Source organism: Globicephala melas, chromosome 1, assembly GCF_963455315.2.
Source record: "Globicephala melas chromosome 1, mGloMel1.2, whole genome shotgun sequence".
Lineage (NCBI taxonomy): Eukaryota > Metazoa > Chordata > Mammalia > Artiodactyla > Delphinidae > Globicephala > Globicephala melas.
This window is the reverse complement of record NC_083314.1, coordinates 13,858,846-13,875,884: the sequence shown is the minus strand read 5'-3', so window position 1 is coordinate 13,875,884 and position 17,039 is coordinate 13,858,846. Positions and strand designations below refer to the sequence as shown.

Below are 17,039 nucleotides of genomic sequence, written 5' to 3'. Positions count from 1 at the left end.
GTTGAAACACACAAATGGAAATAATTATCTAATAAACTCTAAATACTGACAAACATTGAGAAATGAAATAGAGATGGCTCTTAGCAACTGTCAGACTGGACACAAAGCAAGAATTGCCAGCACTTCAAGAATAATGATAATATGCTGCTATGTGGATACAGACATATACTAGGCTCATACACTGTTCAAGAAAGAGATGCTGTATCTATTTAATGAGGTGAATGATATAATCTTGTGATCATTAATTGAGGAATATAAGTAATAAAGCTAAATACGATCTAATCTTTTTAAAAATAATAAAACTAAATACAATCTAATCTTTTTAAAAATACTATCTAATCTTTTACAAAGAGTGTACTTCTAAATAATTTTTCTCTAGAAAAATTAGGGGATTATAAAATAAAGAGATGCCAAAAAAGAGTAAAACAATCAGGACAACATATTTGAGAGGGATTATAACAATTACATAATTTAACTCAATAAGATATGTGAATTTACTTCTATTTTTAAGTTAAAATTAAGTACAAAGAAAAAGCAGTATTTGCTCTATAATTTTCCATACATGTAATACAAAATTTCACGTAAGTAAAACAAGACAGAACAAGCTCAATTGATATTATAGCACTCCATCTCCTTACTGCTGTCTAGTAAACCAATGCTCTGAAGTCGGAAAAGCTATGCAAAGAATATGGTTATCTTCCACATTACGATCTCAAAGAAAGAAAGTGGAGGGGATATGCCTTGCAAGATTTTGAAATTTACTATAAGCATGCTGAACCGCAAATTGTATGACAATAGATATATATGTCAAAGAACCTAAGTGTCTAAAATGGCAATAAGAACATACATACCAACAATTACCTTAGATGTAAATGGATTAAATGCTCCAAACAAAAACACAGACTGGCTGAATGGATACAAAACAAGACCCATATATATCCTGTCAACAAGAGACCCACTTCAGATCTAGGAACACATTCAGACTGAAACTGAGGGGACAGAAAAAGGTATTCCATGCAAATGGACATCAAAAGAAACCTGGAGTAGTAATACTAGCATCACACAAAATAGACTTTAAAATGAAGACTGTTACAAGAGTTAAAGAAGGACACTGCAAAATGATCAAGGGATCAATCCAAGAAGATATAACAATTGTAAATACATATGCACACAACATAGGAGTACCTCAATATATAAGGTAGATGTTAACACCATGAAAGGAGAAATCGACAGTAACATAATAATAGTGGGGACTTTAACACCCCACTTACATCAACGGACAGATCATCCAGACAGAAAAGCAATAAGGAAACACAGGCCTTAAATGACACATTAGAACACATGGACTTAATTGATATTTATGGAACACGCCATCCGAAAGCAGCAGAATACACATTCTTCTCAAGTACACATGGAACATTCTCCAGGACAGATCACATGCTTGGTGACAAAGCAAGCCTCAGTAAATTTAAGAAAACTGAAATCATATCAAGCATCTTTTTCTGACCATGCTATAAGGTTAGAAATCAATTAACAAAGAACAAAATTGTAAAACAACCCGCAAACATGTGGAGGCTAAACAATATGCTACTAAACAACCAATGGATCACTGAAGATATCAAGGAGGAAATCAAAAAAATACCTAGAGACAAATGACAATGAAAAGATGACAATCCAAAATCTATGGGACACAGCAAAAGCAGCTCTAAGAAGGAAGTTTATAGCAATACATCTTACCCCAGGAAACAAGAAAAATCTCAAATAAATAACTTAACCTTACACCTAAAGTAGTACGAGAAAGAAGAACAAACAAAACCCAAAGTTAATAGAAGGAAAGAAATCATAAAGATCAGAGCAGAAATAAATGAAATAGAGACAAAGAAAACAACAGCAAAGATCAATGAAACTAAAAGCTAGTTCTATGAAAAGATAAACAAAATTAATAAACCTTTAGCCAGACTCATCAAGAAAAAAAAGAGGGCTCAAATCAATACAATTAGAAATGAAAAAGAAGTTACAACTTACACCACAGAAATACAAAGGATCACAAGAGACTACTACAAGCAACTATATGCCAATAAAATGGACAACCTAGAAGAAATGGACAAATTCTTAGAAAGGTACAACATACAACCTTCCAAGACTGAGCCAGGAAGAAACAAAAAATAAGAACAGACCAATCACAAATACTGAAATTGGAACTGTGATTAAAAAACTTCCAACGAAAATCCAGAACCAGACGGCTTCACAGGCGAATGCTATCAAAATTTAGAGAAGAGTTAACACCTAGCCTTCTGAAACTATTCCAAAAAATTGCAGAGGAAGGAACACTCCCAAACTCATTCTACGAGGCCACCATCACCTTGATACCAAAACCAGACAAAGATAAAACAAATAAAGAACATTACAGGCCAGTATCGCTGATGAACATAGACACAAAAATCCTCAACACAATACTAGCAAACCAAATCCAACAATACATTAAAAGGATCATACACCATAAGTTAAGTGGGATTTATCACAGGGATGCAAGGATTCTTCAATATCTGCAAATCAATCAGTATAATATACCACGTTAACAAACTGAAGACTAAAAACCATATGATCACCTCAACAGATGCAGAAAAAGCTTTTGACAAAATTCAACACCCATTTATGATAAAAACTCTCCAGAAAGTGGGCACAGGGAGAACATACTTCAACATGATAAAGGCCCTATATGACAAACCCACAGTTAACATCAGTCTCAACAGTGAGAAGCTGAAAGCATTCCCTCTAAGATCAGGAACAAGGCAAGGTTGTCTGCTTTCACCACTTTTATTCAACATAGTTTTGGAAGTCCTAGCCACCACAATCAGAGAAGAAAAAGAAATAAAAGGAACAGAAATTGGAAAAAAAGTATAACTATCACTGTTTGCAGATGACACAATACTATACATAGAAAATCCTAAAGATGCTACCAGAAAACTACTAGAGCTCATCAATGAATTCAGTAAATTAGCAGGATACAAAATTAATGCACAGAAATCTCATGCATTACTACATACTAACAAGGAAAGATCAGAAAGAGAAATTAAGGAAACAATCCCATTTGTCATTGCAACAAAAGGAATAAACCTACCTAAGCAGGCAAAAGACCGGTACTCAGAAAACTATAAAACTGATGAAAGAAATCAAAGACAATACAAACAGATGGAGAGATATACCATGTTCTTGGATTGGAAGAATCAATATTGTGAAAATGACTATACTACCCAAAGCAATCTACAGATTCAATGCAATCCCTATCAAATTACCAGACATTTTTCATAGAATTAGAATAAAAATTTTACAATTTGCATGGAAACATGAAAGATCCCAAAAAGCCAAAGCAACCCTGAGAAAGAAAAAACGGAGCTGGAGGAATCAGACTTCCTGACTTCAGACTATACTACAAAGCTGCAGTAATCAAAACCTTATGGTACTGGCACAAAAACAGAAATACAAATCAATGGAACAGGATAGAAAGTCCAGAGATAAACCCATACACCTATGGTCACCTAATCTATGACAAAGGAGGCAAGAATACACAATGGAGAAAAGACAGTCTCTTCAATAAGTGGTGCTGGGAAAACTAGATAGTTACATGTAAAAGAATGAAATTAGAACATTCTCTGACACCATACACAAAAACAAACTCAAAATGGATTAAAGACCTAAATGTAAGGCCAGATAGATACTATAAAAGTCTTAGAAGAAAACATAGGCATAACACTCTAGATATAAATCGTAGCAGTTATCTTTTTGGATCCATCTCCTAGAGTAATGGAAACAAAAACAAAAATAAACAAATGGGACCTAATTAAACTTAAAAGCTTTTGAACAGCAAAGGAAACAATAATCAAAATGAAAAGACAACCCACAGAATGGGAGAAAATATTTGCAAACAAAGTGACCAACAAGGGATTAATCTCCACAATTTACAAACAGAGCATGCAGCTCTATATAAAAAAAACAAACAACCCAATCAAAAAATCGGCAGAAGATCTAAATAGACATTTCTCCAAAGACATACAGATGGCCAAAAAGCACATGAAAAGATGTTCAACATCACTAATTATCAGAGAAATGCAAATCAAAACTACAGTGAGTTATCCCCTCACACCAATTAGAATGGCCATCATCAATAAATGCTGGAGAGGGTGTGGAGAAAAGGGAACCCTCCTACACCCCTGGTGGGAATGTAAATTGGTACAGCCACTATGGAGAACAGTATGGAGGTTCCTTAAAAAACTGAAAATAGGGCTCCCCTGGTGGCGCAGTGGTTGAGAGTCCGCCTGCCAATGCAGGGGACGCGGGTTCATGCCCCGGTCCAGGAAGATCCCACATGCCGCAGAGCGGCTGGGCCCGTGAGCCACGGCCGCTGAGCCTGCGCGTCCGGAGCCTGTGCTCCGCAACAGGAGAGGCCACAACAGTGAGAGACCCGCGTACCGCTAAAATAAATAAATAAATAAATAAACAAACAAACAGAAAATAGAACTACCATATGATTCAGCAATCCCACTCTTGGGCATATATCTGGAGAAAACCATAATTTGAAAAGATACATGCACCACAGCGTTCACTGCAGCACTATTTACAATAGCCAAGACATGGAAGAAACCTAAATGTCCACTGACAGAGGAATGGATAAAGATGTGATACTTATATACAAGGGAATATTACTCAGCCATAAAAAAGAATGAAATAATGCCATTTGTAGCAATATGGATATACCTACAAATTATCAGACTAAGTGAAGTCAGAGAAACTATCATACGATACCACCTATGTGTGGAATCTAAAAAAAAAATAGTAATAATACAAATGAACTTATTTACAAAACAGAAAGAGACTCACAAACTTTGAAAACAAACATGGTTACCAAAGTGGAAACGCAGCAGGGGAGGGATAAATTAGGAGTTTAGGATTAACATATACACAATACTATATATAAAATAGATAATCAACAAGGACCTACTGTAAAGCATAGGGAACTCTACTCAGTATTCTGTGATGACCTAAATGGGAAAAGAATCTGAAAAAGAATGGATATATGTATGTGTATGACTGAATCAACTCTGCTATATACCTGAAATTAACAGAACATTGTAATCAACTACATTCCAAAAAAAAAAAAAAAAAAAAGACCTGTCTCAGTAGGTGTCTTGTACAAGCTAATTAAAATCCAAACTAGAAGAGTAATATTCACCTCCAAGTTGATGTCTGTCCTATCCATCTGAACTATGGCACTCCTCACCAAATGTGGTAAGCAGAATAATGGCTCCCCAAACATGTCCTCATCCAAACTGCTGAAGCCAATGAATATGTTACCTTATATGGTAAAGGGGCTTCGCAGTCGTGATTAAATTAAAGAGATGGAGGGATTATCCAGGTGCAACCAATGTAATCATAAAGGTCCTTATAAGCAGAGGTAGGAGAGTGGGAGTTAGGGAAGAGATCTGAAGATGCCATGCTGCTGGTTTTAAAGACAGAAAAAGGAACTGTGATCCAAGGAACACAGACGGCCTCTAGAAGCCGGAAAGGGCAAAGAAACAGATTCTCTGCTGGAGCCTCCAAAAGGAACCCAGCCCTGCCAATACCATGATTTTAGCCCAGCAAGATCTAGTTTGAACTCTTCTGAACTCCAGAACTGAGTGATGATAACTGTGTTGTTTTAAGAAACTAAATGTGTGGTAATTTGTTAGAACAGCAGTAAGAAACTAATACAAGTCACCTATGTTATTTTCTTCTCATAAGTCTCTGCAGCTGAAACTTTGTTGTTCAGTTGATTTGTTTGTTAGATGTTTCCACCCCAGTCCACTCCCTTAGGAATAGAAACCATAAGGTGAGGAGGGGTAGCCCTCAGACTGAGACCACTGCCTGTCCCACTGAGTCAAAGAATTACTAATAATGTTGTCAAAATTGTTTGACGTTACTAACACCAGAGACCAGGAACACAGCATTTATTCTGATGCATTCTTAGGTATCTTCTGTGTGCCAGGGACATGGGAAGCATTGGGATGGAGAGAGGTATTAACAGCTCCTGACACCCAGATCTCGATACAATCACATGGAGCAACAAGGTAATACTGATTGTAAGATGTTTTTGAGCAATTAAAATGCAAATGGAATAGCAATGTTTGGAAGGCTGTAATTTAAAAGAAAGGCATGGTGGGCACAGTGGTGAAGAGCAGTGGCTTTAGACTCAGGATTTAGTTGAGAATCCTGTCACTTCTTTCCTCAGGATGACCTGGGGTACTTTTTTCTCCAAACTGATTTCCTCACTAGTAAAATGGGGACGATGAGATCCATGCCACAGGTTGTTGGAATAATTAAATGAGAAAATGTATACAAGAGCCTTTAGTGTAATGCCTGGCATAAAATAATACCCCAATAAATCATAACTTAAAAGTCCAATTCATTTCTCAATATTTAGAAGCAATTTTTATGGAACTAGATGGTTTCCCAACCTTTTCTCATCCGGAGCCTCTAGAGCTGAGTTATTATTTGTTTTTTAATTGGAGTAAAATTGCTTTACAATGTTGTGTTAGTTTCTGCTGTACGATGAAGTGAATCAGCTATATGTATACATATATACCCTCCCTTTTGGACCTCCCTCCCATGCCCTCCCACCCCACCCATCTAGGTCATCACAGAGCACCAAGCTGAGCACCCTGTGCTATATACAGCAGGTTCCCACTAGCTATCTATTTTACACATGGTAGTGTATTTATGTAAAACCAAATCTCCCAATTCATCCCACCCTCCCCTTCCCCCTGTGTACACGTCCATTCTCTACATCTACATCTCTATTCCTGCCCTACAAATAGGTTCATCTGTACCATTTTTCTAGACTCCACATATATGTGTTAATATACAATATTTGTTGTTCTCTTTCTGGCTTACTTCACTCTGTGTGACAGACTCTAGGTCAATCCACATCTCTACAAATGACCTAATTTCGTTCCTTTTTATGGCTGAGTAATATTCCATTGTATATATGTACCACATCTTCTTTATCCATTCATCTGTCGATGGACATTTAGGTTGTTTCCATGTCCTGGCTATTGTAAATAGTGCTGCAATGAACATTGGGGTACGTGTGTCCTTTTGAATTATGGTTTTCTCAGGGTATATGCCTAGTGTTGGGATTACTGGGTCATACGGTAGTTCTATTTTTAGTTTCTTAGGGAACCTCCATACTGTTCTCCACAGTGGCTGCATCAATTTACATTCCCACCAACAGTGCAAGAGGGTTCCCTTTTCTCCACACCCGCTCCAGCATTTACTGTTTGTAGATTTTTTGATGATGGGCATTCTGACCAGTGTGAGGGGATACCTCATAACTCTAGAGCTGAGTTATCTTATTTGGAAGAGCTCTCCCTCCTTCCCACATCTCCCCACTCCTTTCCCCACTCCCAAATCCATAATTTCTTCTCAGTGCTGAAATGATTTGTCACACCAGATTCTGTCAATTAGGGTTTCCCTTTGCCTATTTTCCTTCAAGAGATGGACCCCAGCCAGATAGAGGGATTTGGAGGTTAGTTAGGAGATCCTCCAACTAAAAACACAACTGTGGTTTGGAGAGGGTACCATACGAAGGCAGAAATATAAGGACACAATGATTCTTTCTTTGTGGTCAAGATGGATGAGCTACGTTTAATAGAGAAATTTTGTTTGCCTATGTTGTTGTTGTTCTTTTTTTTTTGGAAAAAACACACTGTATATCAGCATAAAATCCCTCACTGTTTATTTTCTACTGGACCTTTCTCAATATAACTTTCACTGTTTTCTTTCCAACACCTCACTGCCAAGTTGATTAGAAAGGCAGTTGATTCTACCTCTCAAAGGTTAAACTGTGAAGTTAAACATCTATGCAAGTCTTTCTCTTTAACACATAAAAATGCTTTATCTTGTTTCTCTTCCATCTAACCCAACACACAAAAATACTCAATCTCCTATTCTGAATTCTCAGCAGATAATGAAGGGAATAATTAAGATGATCAACAAATAGGCCTATGAAACAGAATCAAGAGCCCAGAAATAAACCCAAGCATATGCAGTCATCTAGTATTTGACAAGGGAGCCAAGAATAGTGTATGGAGAAAAGGCATTTTCTCTTCAATTAATGGTGTGAGGAAAACTGGATATTCACATGTAAAAGAATGAAATTTGACCTGTACCTTACAACACTCACAAAAATAAACTCAAAATGGATTAAAGACTTAAATGTAAGACCTAAAACCATGAAACTCCTAGAAGAAAACACAGGAAAAATGCTCCTTGACATGTGTCTTGGTAATAATTTTTTTTTTGAAAATGACACCTAAAGCACAAGCAACAAAATAAAAAATAAACAAGTGGGACTACATCAAACGAAAAAAGCATCTGCACAGAAAAAGAAACTATCAACAAAGTGAAAAAAAACCTATGGAATAGGAAAAAATATTTGCAAAGCATATATCTGATAAGGGAGTCAATATCCAAAAAATATAAAGAACTCATACAACTCAATAGCAAAAAACCAAATAATCCAATTAGAAAATGGTACAAAGGACTTGAATAGACATTTTTCCAAATATATACAAACGGCCAACAGGTACATGAAAAGATGTTCAGCATCACTTGTCATCAGGGAGATGCAAATTAAAACCACAGTAAGATATCACTCCATACTTGTCAGAATGGCCATCATCAAAAAGACACGAGATAACAACTGCTGGTGTGGATGTGGAGAAAAGGGAACCCTTGTGCACTGTTGGTGGGACTGTAAACTGGTACAGCCACTATGGAAAACAGTGTAGAGTTTCCTCAAAAATATTAAGTATAGCTCTACCCTATGATCCAGCAATTCCAGTTCTGGGAATATATTCAAAGGAAATGAAAACACTAGTTTGAAAAGATATCTGCACCCCCGTGTTCATAGCAGCATTGTTTACAATAACCAAGACAGGGAAACAATCTAAATGTCCATCAATGGAAAAAAAAAAAGTCTAAAATTAGATTCAAGTATATAAAAATAAATATAAAGCAAGATAAAGGGGGCTTTCATATTCAATGAGAAAGGATGATTTATGTAATAATCAGAACATAATTAGCCACCCACTTGGAAGAAAATAAAACAGATTGCTAAATCTAACACCATATACAAAAAGTAAATTCCACATGGATTAAAGATCTAAAGTGTAATATAACCTCCAAAAGGGAAACAATCTACACAAATACTCTTCATTAATACAAGTGACAGGTTGTAAACTGAGCAAGAAAAAAGAAATATAGAAGTAAAACCTAACAAGGTAGAAAATTAATGAATATAGGTGAAAAATATTTCACTGTGCTACTCTTTCCTTTTTTAAGGTTTTAAATTTATTGATATAAAAAGCTGTGGAAAAACAATTTATTAAAATGATTACACTTAAAATAATTTGAATATTTTCCTTTCTTCTGAAATCTTTTTATTGGCATTGTGTTGAGTGATTTAACTGTACATGAGAAAATCTAATATGTCCTTAATTCTTTCCCTTTGTCACTTTGCATGGGCATATTGCTCTGAAATCAACACTCAGTGAAAGCAAAGAAAAGTCATGGTCAAAAGCAAAAACAAAGAATGGAATATGTAACAGCATCATCTTTCTTACATTACTCACTCAATGAGTGAAATTTTGTGCAATACCATGTGTCCCTGTCTGGCAAGTCACAATCTTTAGCACTGCTGTGCAGTAACAAAATGATGCTGTTACACCTGGATAACTTGGTATAATCGTTATACAACTAACTCCTTTGGAATCCCCTATCAAAAAAATGTACATAATATTTAAACAAACAAAGCAAAATCTAAAACCATTTCTCAATTTAGGTCCATAAGCTGGTAAGTTCAAAACAACACTCTTGAAAAAAAAAAAATTCGGGCTTTCCCTGGTGGCGCAGTGGTTGAGAGTCCGCCTGCCGATGCAGGGGACACGGGATCGTGAACCGGTGAGGGAAGATCCCACGTGCCGCAGAGTGGGCTGGGCCCATGAGCCATGGCCGCTGAGCCTGCGCGTCCGGAGCCTGTGCTCCGCAACAGGAGAGGCCGCAACGGGAGAGGCCACAACAGTGAGAGGCCTGCGTACCGCAAAAAAAAAAAAAAAAAAAAAAGAAAATCCCTTTTTCAAATCAGTTTTGCTTCATATAAAATCATCCCTGAAAGAAATCATCCAAAAAATATTTTTCATACTACTCAATAAATAATATTAAAAATACATATCAATAGAACGCTCTCAAAATGAAAAGTGTGCACCAAATCTCTACTGCAATGAAAATATAAAGTGCAGATTACTGATATAAGGTCTTTTTTTTTTCCTTTAACACATATGGCAAATCTCTCATAAACTGAGGGGTTTTTTCTTTTATTCAATACATCTGGGATCCTTTAAATGTATCTGTAAACTTCAGAAGACATTTTAAATATTTTTAATCTATTGTGGCTACTTTTTCTTAACTAAATTCAATAGTGACAAAATATTTATATGTTTTTTGATATTCTGGCAATTAAATTCAATAGGATCATAGTCTAAGTTAGTATATCCTAACCATTTTTGTTCTTCTACGCCATTTCCTGTCATCAACATTTCTCACTGCATACAGTGATTTTGAACTAATAATCCTACCTTTTTTCCAACTGAAAAAGAGAAATCACTGGTGTACACTTTTCTTTGTTCCCTGTTAGTTACTGAGAATGCAAGAATTAGTAAAACCAAACTACCTCTGCGTAAAGCTCACACACTATAGATGTTAAACTACATCACTTCTGCCTACAACTGTCCTGCTTCACCTCGCTCCCAACCATATGGCAGTCATGACCAATGTAGGGTCCTATTCTCCCCTACCGTAGAGTACAAAAGACTCAATCATTACAGACAAAAAACACAGGGCTCACATTAACAATCCTGCCTCATCATTTAATACAATAGTTAAATGATTCAGAAGCTGGATATACTAAGCAAGAAGGTGTAACTTCAAGATATCTCAGTTATATCACAGTTCACACTGTATATGCAATATATAAGACATACTAAGGCTATCAATAATATTCACCAAATTAGTTGTGAGAATAAAAGCAAACTAAATCTAATCAGGAGATACAGAAGTGGGCAAAATATGAAGGAAAAATATTTGATGACTAAAATAAATAGCTCTTAAATCTATAAAAATAAAATCACAATATTAAAAAATACCCCCCAAAATAAAAAGCAAACCATTATTAATTATACAATACCTGTAACACACAGCAAAATGGGCATATGCAGCTACAATCCAGTTGTGATGGCCAGCTACTATTAGTACCTTTCGTGGATCCACAGGAAATCCTGCTGGTATTAGCAAAAGAAATCTTTTACGTTCTAAAGAAGGAGTTGGCAAAACTATGACTAACAGGCCAATTCCAGTCCGCTACCTCTTTTGATAAAGAAAGCTTTGTTGGAACACAGCCATTCACATCTGTGCATACATCGTCATCGCTGCTTTCGTGCCACAATGAAAGCTGAGCAGTTCCAACAGAGACCCTTCAGCTCATGAAGCCCAACAGGTTCGCTGTCTGGCCCTTTCCAGAAAAAGTCTGCCAACCTCTGTTCTAAAGATTTAGAGCTAACAGAAGATCATGAACTTTCTAAATAAAAATTATGTTAAGTGAGATTCTTCAAGATATAAATGGTAGATCTAGATTAAAAAGAGACAAAGCAAAAATCACATCTTTAAAAATAATTACTCAATATCATCTAGAACTAAAAACATACGTACTTTTAAAATTTATGTACTCTTTGCTTACCTAGCCTAACAGTCTCTTCCCCAGCTCCAGAGAGAACAGGCTGTGTACCATTTCCTCGAGCTTCACCTTCTGTAAAATTTAGTCCATTTCTAGAATCAGCAGAGGATCTAGTAGTGTTGTGTATTTTACGACTAGGAATACCTATAAAAGGAAAGAAAAAGATAAGTTTATTTCTAAGTTCACTTACCAAAAACTTAAAATTTCACATTATGGCTAAGAAACAAACAAATGTGAATTTCATTATAGCCAAAATTTATCTTCCAATATACCAATTTACTGCAAATAATTAACTACCATAGAAAACAAGACGAGATTTTTTAAAAATAAAATTCATTCAACAGATTTGATACTTATGTTATATATATAAAAAGTAAGACTAAGACTTATCATATTATACTCTGTATTTACCTAGCTCTAGGTTACCAAATCAATCACTAACTCATTCATTCTGTCACTAGTCTTCACATTTATGGAACAGTTACTATGCGTTAGGTACTATTTACTAATTTAAACCGCTCTACAGCTGAATTGCCTTATACTTTCAAACATCTCTTATTTGGCAGGAGAGCCTTTTTCAAAATGAAATCTTGTTCAAAAGACTGCTACAACACAGGTGAAGACCGAAATCTTCTAACTCACTGAAGAGGGGCAGAGATGACATGCACCTCACACTCCTCTGCCTGTACACTGCTAAATCTCTAAAAACTCCTGGGGTTCCACAAAGGAGATCAACAACCAATTCTCAAACACGGGAGTCAGCAAATCTGGCCATGGTCAAGTCCAGCCTGATGGCTCTTTACGTAAATAAAGCTGTTATTAGACACAGTCTCACCCATGCATTTCTGTAGCGTTTATGGCAGAGCTGAAGAGTTGCCACAGAGATCTTTTAGCTCACAAACCCATCTGGCCCTTTACAGAAAAAGTTTGGCAAATCCCTACCCTAATACACAGTATGACTTAACTTCTGTTAATATTAAGGTTCTCACTTTTTCTAGTAGATTTACAAAGGAAACTCAATAATCAAGAAACAGATTTTCCTACTCACACATCTGTACTTACTTAATGATAAAAAGACTTAAAAAAAAGAACTAAATAAATAAAGCAGAAGTACCTGGTGGAGGCAAGTAACCATGAAAAAGGACACTGCCACAAGATGAACGCTCCAGTTCTTCACATAAGAGAAGCCTTCTTACTAAAAACATTTCAAAGCAAACTTGTCAAGAGTACATGCAAACACAAAAATAGTACTCCACTTTTATTTTCTCTAGTTAAAGAGGATAAGGAAAGAAAAGGAAAATGTTTAAGTTAAATCAGCTGACAACACCTTTTTACTATGAAAATCCACAAAAAGCAAGCACTGAGTAGTCCATCAAAAATTAGAACCTGATATAAAACAGATTTCATTTGGGCAAGTTTAGTGCTCAAAGGGTCAAATCATAAATATAAAATACTAGAATACATACCTAATGGAGTGATTCCATAAAATTCTGCTTCATGCCTGAGAACATTAATACTCACTCCCCTACAAAGAAACCAATGAATGATGTAAGTCCTCTAACACTGGCAACTCGGATTATCATCTGAAGCAAAAAGAAAAAGTACTAGGTTCTTAATGAACAAAGTCATAGGGCTTTAAAACTTACTTTTTTCCTAAGATCCTTAATTATTTGAAGAAGTATAGATAAAAAAACTGCACACCACCAAGAACGTTTTCTTACTAAAAAAACCATTTATATATAGATGAATTGGATGACTAAATGAGAGATTAGGGCTTTATAGGGTTAATACAAGTAATTATCAGAAGTATCTAATAAGGCAAACAAGAGTGGAAATCATTCCTATGGTATTAATTGCTTTTAACCATAATTTCCATACATATTTTAACCTCCCCAATTATCCTATAAGCTCCCTGCAAGCATGTTCTCCTCTGATCCATGTTTGTATGCCTCATGCAGGGCCTACCACAGTGCTTGTATGTAATTGTTATGCAATCCATATTTATTGAACAAATAAATTCAGATAAATGACTCTTCTCAACAGAAACCAAAAACAAAAGCAAAACAGAAGGCGGAGGAAAACAAAGATCAGCCTTAAGAAGGGCTGTTACCCAGACAAAGATGTTACAAGAAAGTAATATGAAAATAAGAAGTAAAAAAAAAAAAAATAGAAGCTTAAGAGTTTAAAATGATTCATTTTAGGTTTCAGTTATAATCTGTTCTTACTTTAAAAATATTGCCTGGGCAGAAAAAAGAGGGGACATCACTGCAAATTCCATGAAAATTAAAAGAATAAAGGAATACTATGAACAACTCTATGCCTACAAACTTGATAGCCTAGGTGAAATGGACAATTGCTTGAAAGACACCATCTGCCAGAGCTCACACAAGAAAGACGATCCATCTCAATCGGTCTACATGTATTAAAGAAACTGAATCAACAATAACCTTCCAACACAGAAAGCACCGTGCCCAGGATTCACTGGTGAATGCCACCAGACACTGAAGGAAGAAATTAGACCAATCCTCTACACTCTCTTTCAGAGAAAGAAGCAGAGAGAACACTTCCTAACTCATTTTATAAGGCCCTCACTACTTTAATACCAAAACCAGACAAAGACATTACAAGAAAACTACAGACCAATATCTCTCATGAACACAGATGCAAAAATTCTCAACAAAATATTAGCAAACCGAATCCAACAATGTCTAAAAAGAAATATACACTACAACCAAGTGGGTTTTATCTCAGGTACGCAAGGCTGGTTCAATATTCTAAAATCAATTAATGTAATCTATCACATCAACAGACTCACATGATCATATCAATAGGTGCAAAAAAAGCGTGTGACAAAATCCAACACCCATTCATAGTAAAAAGTCTCAGTAAACTAGGAATAGAGGGGAACTTTCTCAACTTGATAAGACTATTTAAAAAAAAATCCTATAGCTAGCATCATATTTAATGGTAAGAAATTTGAAACTTCCCACTAACATCTGGTTACAAGACAAGGATAGTCCCTCTCACCACTCCTTTTCAACTTCATACTGGAAATCCTTATTTACACAAGTCAAGAAAAGAAAAGAAAAGGCATACAGATTGGGAAGAAATATATAAAACTGATGATCACAGATGACATGATTGTCTATATAGAAAATCCAAAGGAATGGACAAAAAACTCCTGGAACTAATAAGCAATTATAGCAAGGTTGCAGAATACAAGGTTAATGTACAAAAGTCGATTGCTTTTCAATATACCAACGGTGAACAAGAGAAACTTGAAATTAAAAACACAATACCATTTACATTAATACCCCCCAAAAAGAAATACTTAGGTATAAATCTAACAAAATATATACAAAATCTATATGAAGAAAACTACAAAACTCTGACGACTGAAATCAAAGAACTGAAAAAATGGACAGATATTCCTAGTTCATGGATAGGAAGACGTAGTATTGTTAAGACATTAGTTCTTCCCAATTTGATCTGATTCAATGTAATCCTATTCAAAAGTCTAGCTAGTTATTTTATGGATATCAACAAATTGATTATAAAGTTTACATGGAAAGGCAAAAGATCCAGAATAGCCAACACAATACTGAAGGAGAAGAACAAAGTTAGAGCACTACCACTACCCAACTTCAAGCTTTATTATAAAGCTAGAAAAATCAAGATAGCACAGTACTGGTGAAAAGAATCAACAACAGATCAATGGAATAGAACAGAAAGCCCAGAAATAGATCCCATACACATAGTCAACTGATCTATGACAAAGGAGCAAAGGCAAAACAATGGAGTAACAAATGGTGCTGAAACAACTGGACATCTGCATGCAAAAAAAAGAGCGAGAAATTAGTCTAAACACAGACCTTACACCCTTCACAAAAATTAACTCAAAATGATTCACAGACCTAAAGGTAAAATGCAAAACTAAAAAGCTCAAAGAAGATAACATTTAGGAGAAAACCTCAGTGACAGTGGGTATGGTGATACCTTTTTAGATACAACCAAAAGACATAATCCATGAGAGGAATAAGGATAAGCTAGATTTCATGAAAATTAAAAACTTCTGCTCCACGAAAGACAATGTCAAGGAAATAAGACAAGCCACAGAATGAGAGAAAATATTTGCAGAAGACAAATTTGATAAGGGACTGTTATCCAAAATATACAAAGAACTCTTAAAACTCAACAATAAGGAAACAAATTCAATTAAAAAATGGGCCAAAGACCTTAACCGAGGAAGATACAGAGGTAGCAAATAAGCCTATGAAAAGATGCTCCACATCATATGTCATTAAGCAAATGCAAATTAAAACAATGAGTTTCCACTACACATTAGTTAACATGGCCAAAATCCAGAATCCTAACACCAAATGCTGGCAAGGATGTGAAGCAGTAAGAACTGTCATACACTGCTGGTGGGAAAGCAAAATGCTACAGCCACTCTGAAAGACAGTCTGAGGGTCCTATAAAACTCTTACCATACGATCCAGCAACTGCACTCCTTGGTATTTACCCAAAGGAGTTGAAAACTTACGACCACACGAAAACCTGCACATGGATGGTTTTATAGCAGCTTTATTCCTAACAGCCAAAACTTGGAAGCAACCAAAATGTCCTCTTTAGCAGGTGAGTGTAAAAATAAACTGGTATATTCAGCTAATGAAATACTATCAGCATTAAAAAGAAATAACATGAATAGACATGGAGGAAACTTAACTGCATAATATTAAGTGAAAGAAGCCAATCAGGAAAGGCTACATACTGTGTGATTCCAAATATGACATTCTGGAGAAGGCCAAATTATGGAAATAATACTTTGTACAGTATTATAAAGATGAACACGTGTCATTATACATTTGTGCTAACTCATAAAATGTACAACACCAAGTGAACCAAAGGTAAACTATGGACTTTGGGTGACTATGATGTCAATGTAGGTTCACATCAATCGTAAAAAAAAAAAAAAGTGTATCATTCTGGTAAATGATGTTAACAGTGGAGGAGGTTGATAATGAAGGCAGGGGGCACATGGGAAATCTCTGTACCTCCCTCTCAATTTTGTTGTAAACCTGAAACTGCTATTAAAAAAAGAAGTCTTAAAAAACAACAGACAAAAAAAATTCCGTAGGCCTAATGAACACGTGTAATTGCGATATTAAATTGCTTTTATTTGTGAAATTGGTTGTAATTAGTTTAATAAGAACAG

The 17,039-nt window shown here is 35.6% G+C and overlaps 1 protein-coding gene across 2 annotated transcripts in view; it reads right to left on the bottom strand.

Annotated features, from left to right (window-relative positions):
- KCTD3 (potassium channel tetramerization domain containing 3) overlaps positions 1–17,039 on the bottom strand; it is a 74,926-nt gene that overhangs the window by 50,399 nt on the left and 7,488 nt on the right. Inside the window, exons 5-8 of one of the 2 annotated variants that reach the window (XM_060296236.1) lie at positions 13,291–13,349; positions 12,939–13,019; positions 11,828–11,968; positions 11,279–11,372 (exon numbers count right to left, since the gene is read on the bottom strand). In XM_060296236.1, the coding sequence (XP_060152219.1) occupies positions 11,279–11,372; positions 11,828–11,968; positions 12,939–13,019; positions 13,291–13,349 (375 nt within the window). The remainder of the gene's footprint in view (positions 1–11,278; positions 11,373–11,827; positions 11,969–12,938; positions 13,020–13,290; positions 13,350–17,039) is intronic. The other variant, XM_030868296.2, reaches the window with a different exon arrangement.